The sequence below is a fragment of the Eimeria tenella genome, genomic scaffold, assembly GCF_000499545.2.
Source record: "Eimeria tenella Houghton genomic scaffold, Eth_scaff2039, whole genome shotgun sequence".
Lineage (NCBI taxonomy): Eukaryota > Apicomplexa > Conoidasida > Eucoccidiorida > Eimeriidae > Eimeria > Eimeria tenella.
Window position 1 is genome coordinate 1038 of NW_013541883.1, and position 821 is coordinate 1858.

The 821-nt window shown below is 54.7% G+C and overlaps 1 protein-coding gene across 1 annotated transcript in view; it reads left to right on the forward strand.

Moving 5' to 3' along the window:
• The window catches only part of ETH_00038330 (uncharacterized protein), a gene marked incomplete at both ends in the record, with an annotated part of 1439 nt that overhangs the window by 288 nt on the left and 330 nt on the right, over nt 1–821 (forward strand). The window contains 2 exons of the mRNA XM_013374441.1: nt 1–14; nt 287–820. Of these exons, the coding sequence (XP_013229895.1) occupies nt 1–14; nt 287–820 (548 nt within the window). The remainder of the gene's footprint in view (nt 15–286; nt 821) is intronic.

The following is an 821-nucleotide window of genomic DNA, read 5'->3' on the forward strand; positions in this document are numbered from 1 at the left end:
GGGTCTTCTGTTGCGTGGGCCCAGCCAACCATAAGAGTGTGGCAAAAGCTGCTGGAGAGTTTTGGATTATCTTTTTGAATTTCATATTTGAAAAAGGAAAAATAGACGATTTCTCGAACCCCGTGCTGCTGCTGCTGCTGCTGCTGCTGCTGCGGGAGCTGCAGCTGCAGCTGCAGCCCCTCGTCGTAGACCATGGTCCAGTGGCCCACTGCTCCATTTGCTGCTGCTGCAGTAAAGTCTCCCTTTAAATTTATTTTAAACTTTTGTGTCTCTTTGAAGTTCTCAGACACTTTTGGCGGACTCAAAGGGCCTGCAAACACACACAACCTGCGGCTGCTGCTGCTGCTGCTGCTGCTGCAGCGTTGCGGGAGAACGGAGGAAAGCGAGCCGCAGAAACAGCAGCACACGGAAAGGCAGCAGCAGCAACAGGAGAAGTAGAAGGGCCAGCAGCAGCAGCAGCAACAGCAACAACAGTGCTGCAGCAGCAGCAGCAACAGCAGCAACAGCAGCAACAGAACCAGCAGCACCAGCGGCAGGATGGGAAGGCAGGCAGCACGATGAGCATGACCAGCAGCAGCAGCAGCAGCAGCAAAACTAGCAACAGCACCAGCAGCAGCAGTGTGAGCTGCAGGATCAGCAGCAAAAGCACCACCATCAGCAGCAGCAGCACCACCACCAAAAACAGCAGCAGCATAACAGCAGCAGAAAAATCAGCAGCATCATCACCACCACAAGCGCCATCAGCAGCAGCAGCAAAAGCAGCAGGATTAGCAGCAGCGCCACAAGCAGCAGCAGCACCACCACCACAACCGCCATCAGCA